At 37.9% G+C, this 2,147-nt stretch overlaps 1 protein-coding gene across 1 annotated transcript in view; it reads left to right on the top strand.

Moving 5' to 3' along the window:
- Window positions 1-1,135: 1,135 nt before the first annotated feature.
- LOC110307688 (zinc finger protein 120-like) overlaps window positions 1,136-2,147 on the top strand; it is a 514,417-nt gene continuing 513,405 nt past the window's right edge. Inside the window, exons 1-3 of the mRNA XM_029468230.1 lie at window positions 1,136-1,144; window positions 1,320-1,446; window positions 1,648-1,708. Coding sequence (XP_029324090.1) covers window positions 1,136-1,144; window positions 1,320-1,446; window positions 1,648-1,708 — 197 coding nt within the window. The remainder of the gene's footprint in view (window positions 1,145-1,319; window positions 1,447-1,647; window positions 1,709-2,147) is intronic.

The raw sequence follows: 2,147 nt of genomic DNA, 5'->3' as shown, positions 1-2,147 counted from the left end.
CAATTGAGCTCACTTATTTCCAGGACCAGCAAGAGCTCTTTACTGCTGCGCTATCTCTCTTGCCCTATGTTGTTTACATCTGAGCATTGTTAAATAATATTTTCTTCTGTACAATTGAAACTGTTTAAAAATATATTCCCTTTGGTAACATTTTATTAATGTTACTATTCAAACTGGGACACCTCAGGTTTCTAGAATATGAATATATGTCTTAACTGGATGTATCATTCTCTCTCTCTCTATATATATATATATATTTTTTTTTTTTTGATTTTTTGAGACAGGGTTTCTCTGTATAGCCCTGGTTGTCCTGGAACTCACTTTGTAGACCAGGCTGGCCTCGAACTCAGAAATCCACCTGCCTCTGCCTCCTAAGTGCTGGGATTAAAGGCGTGCGCCACCACACCCGACTTAAAAGATGCATTTTTTAAATTTATTTTATCTGTGTGAGTATATTGTTGCTCTCTTTAGAGAGACCAGAAGAGGGCATTGGATCCCATTACAAATGGTTGTAAGCCACCATATGGTTGCTGGGAATTGAACTCAGAACCTCTGGAAGAGCAGTCAGTGTTCTTAACCACTGAGCCATCTCTCCAGCCCATGTATCATTCTCTTAAGAGTTTAAGTTAAAACCTATGAGTTCTTTCTATCTTTCTGGTTTTGTTCATCGATTCTTTCAGGGGAGACAGTGTCTAAGGTACTATGTACCTCTGGCTATTTTAGAACTCAATGCATACACCACTCTGGCATCTGACTCTATGTGATACTTCTGCCTCTGTCTCCTGACTGCAACATTAAAGGCATGAGCAAATAGACCCTGCATGCTTATTGTTTTTTATACTTAGTAGTTATTCGTACAGTTTCTTTGATGTGGGCTAAGTACTGTTGATGGGTTTGCTTGTCTTCTCTTTATGTGTCTTAATTGGCATTTCTTTTTTTTTTTTTTTTTCCGAGACAGGGTTTCTCTGTGTAGCCCTGGCTGTCCTGGAACTCACTTTGTAGACCAGGCTGGCCTCGAACTCAGAAATCCGCCTGCCTCTGCCTCCCGAGTGCTGGGATTAAAGGCGTGCGCCACCACGCCCGGCTTAATTGGCATTTCTTTAGAAAGTCTATATCCTATTCAAAGGCCTAAGAAATGATAGGGGTGAACCTCATTAAGTATCCTTCTAAAATGACTTGGTAGTTACAGTAGAACTTTTTGTGTCAGGAAANAAGTGTGCCAGGACCCAGAATCCTATGAATACATTGTCTATGAAGAATACATGCCCAATGTTGTCTCTACTGTGCTTTATGTTTTTCACATATATGGGATGCTCTAGAATGCAGTGACTTATGAGGATGTTCATGTGAACTTCACTAAGGAAGAATGGTCTTTGCTGGATCCTTTCCAGAAGAAATTCTACAAAGATGTCATGCTAGAGACCTACNGGAACTTCAATGCTATAGGTAAGACTGAATTTCCATTCCGTTTTTAAAATTAGAGAAAATTGTTTCTTTCTTATTGATGCTCTTTCATAATTTCAGTTGAGATGGAAGAAGAATTAGGTGAATAAATCATGCATGACTCTAAGGTTCACTGAAGTTAGTAATTTACAGTTTCCATAATTATCAATAATATATCATACATTTTCTATTACTCTATTTTAGGCGTCAGTTGGAAAGATCAAAATAGTGAAGAACATTATCAAATTTCTAGAAGACATGGAAGGTAATTTATATGTGCAAGCTCCTACAAATATGCTTCTGAAGGAGTTTTAATATGTCCTGGAAGTTTTAAGGAGAAGCAACAGTGTAAATAAGCACATCTTTCAGCGTATTGGGATTGTTACAGTCTAACAGAACCATGTTTCTGAATGTGCAGTATCTGAATTAATCTTGCAAGGCATTCATTAAGAAAGAGGACATGGAAACAATGCCTTAGCTCAGGCATTTGAAACATAGCCCTATTTGAACTACCCTTTAAANTGGGAATCCATTGANTCTGATATTGCAAAAGGTGTACATGTTGAATGGGTGATAAAACTATGTCCAAAGCTTCTAATGAACAAATAGTCCAGAGTACAACTAGTACTGCCATTGCTATGTTTAGTAAATTGTGCAACTTATCTGTAGTTACATGGATGTTGTGGGGGTAATCTTAATCCTCA

This window comes from Mus caroli, chromosome 13 (assembly GCF_900094665.2).
Source record: "Mus caroli chromosome 13, CAROLI_EIJ_v1.1, whole genome shotgun sequence".
In the NCBI taxonomy this organism is placed as follows: Eukaryota; Metazoa; Chordata; class Mammalia; order Rodentia; family Muridae; genus Mus; species Mus caroli.
The sequence above is the reverse complement of the archived record's forward strand: the minus strand, read 5'-3'. Positions and strand labels throughout refer to the sequence as shown.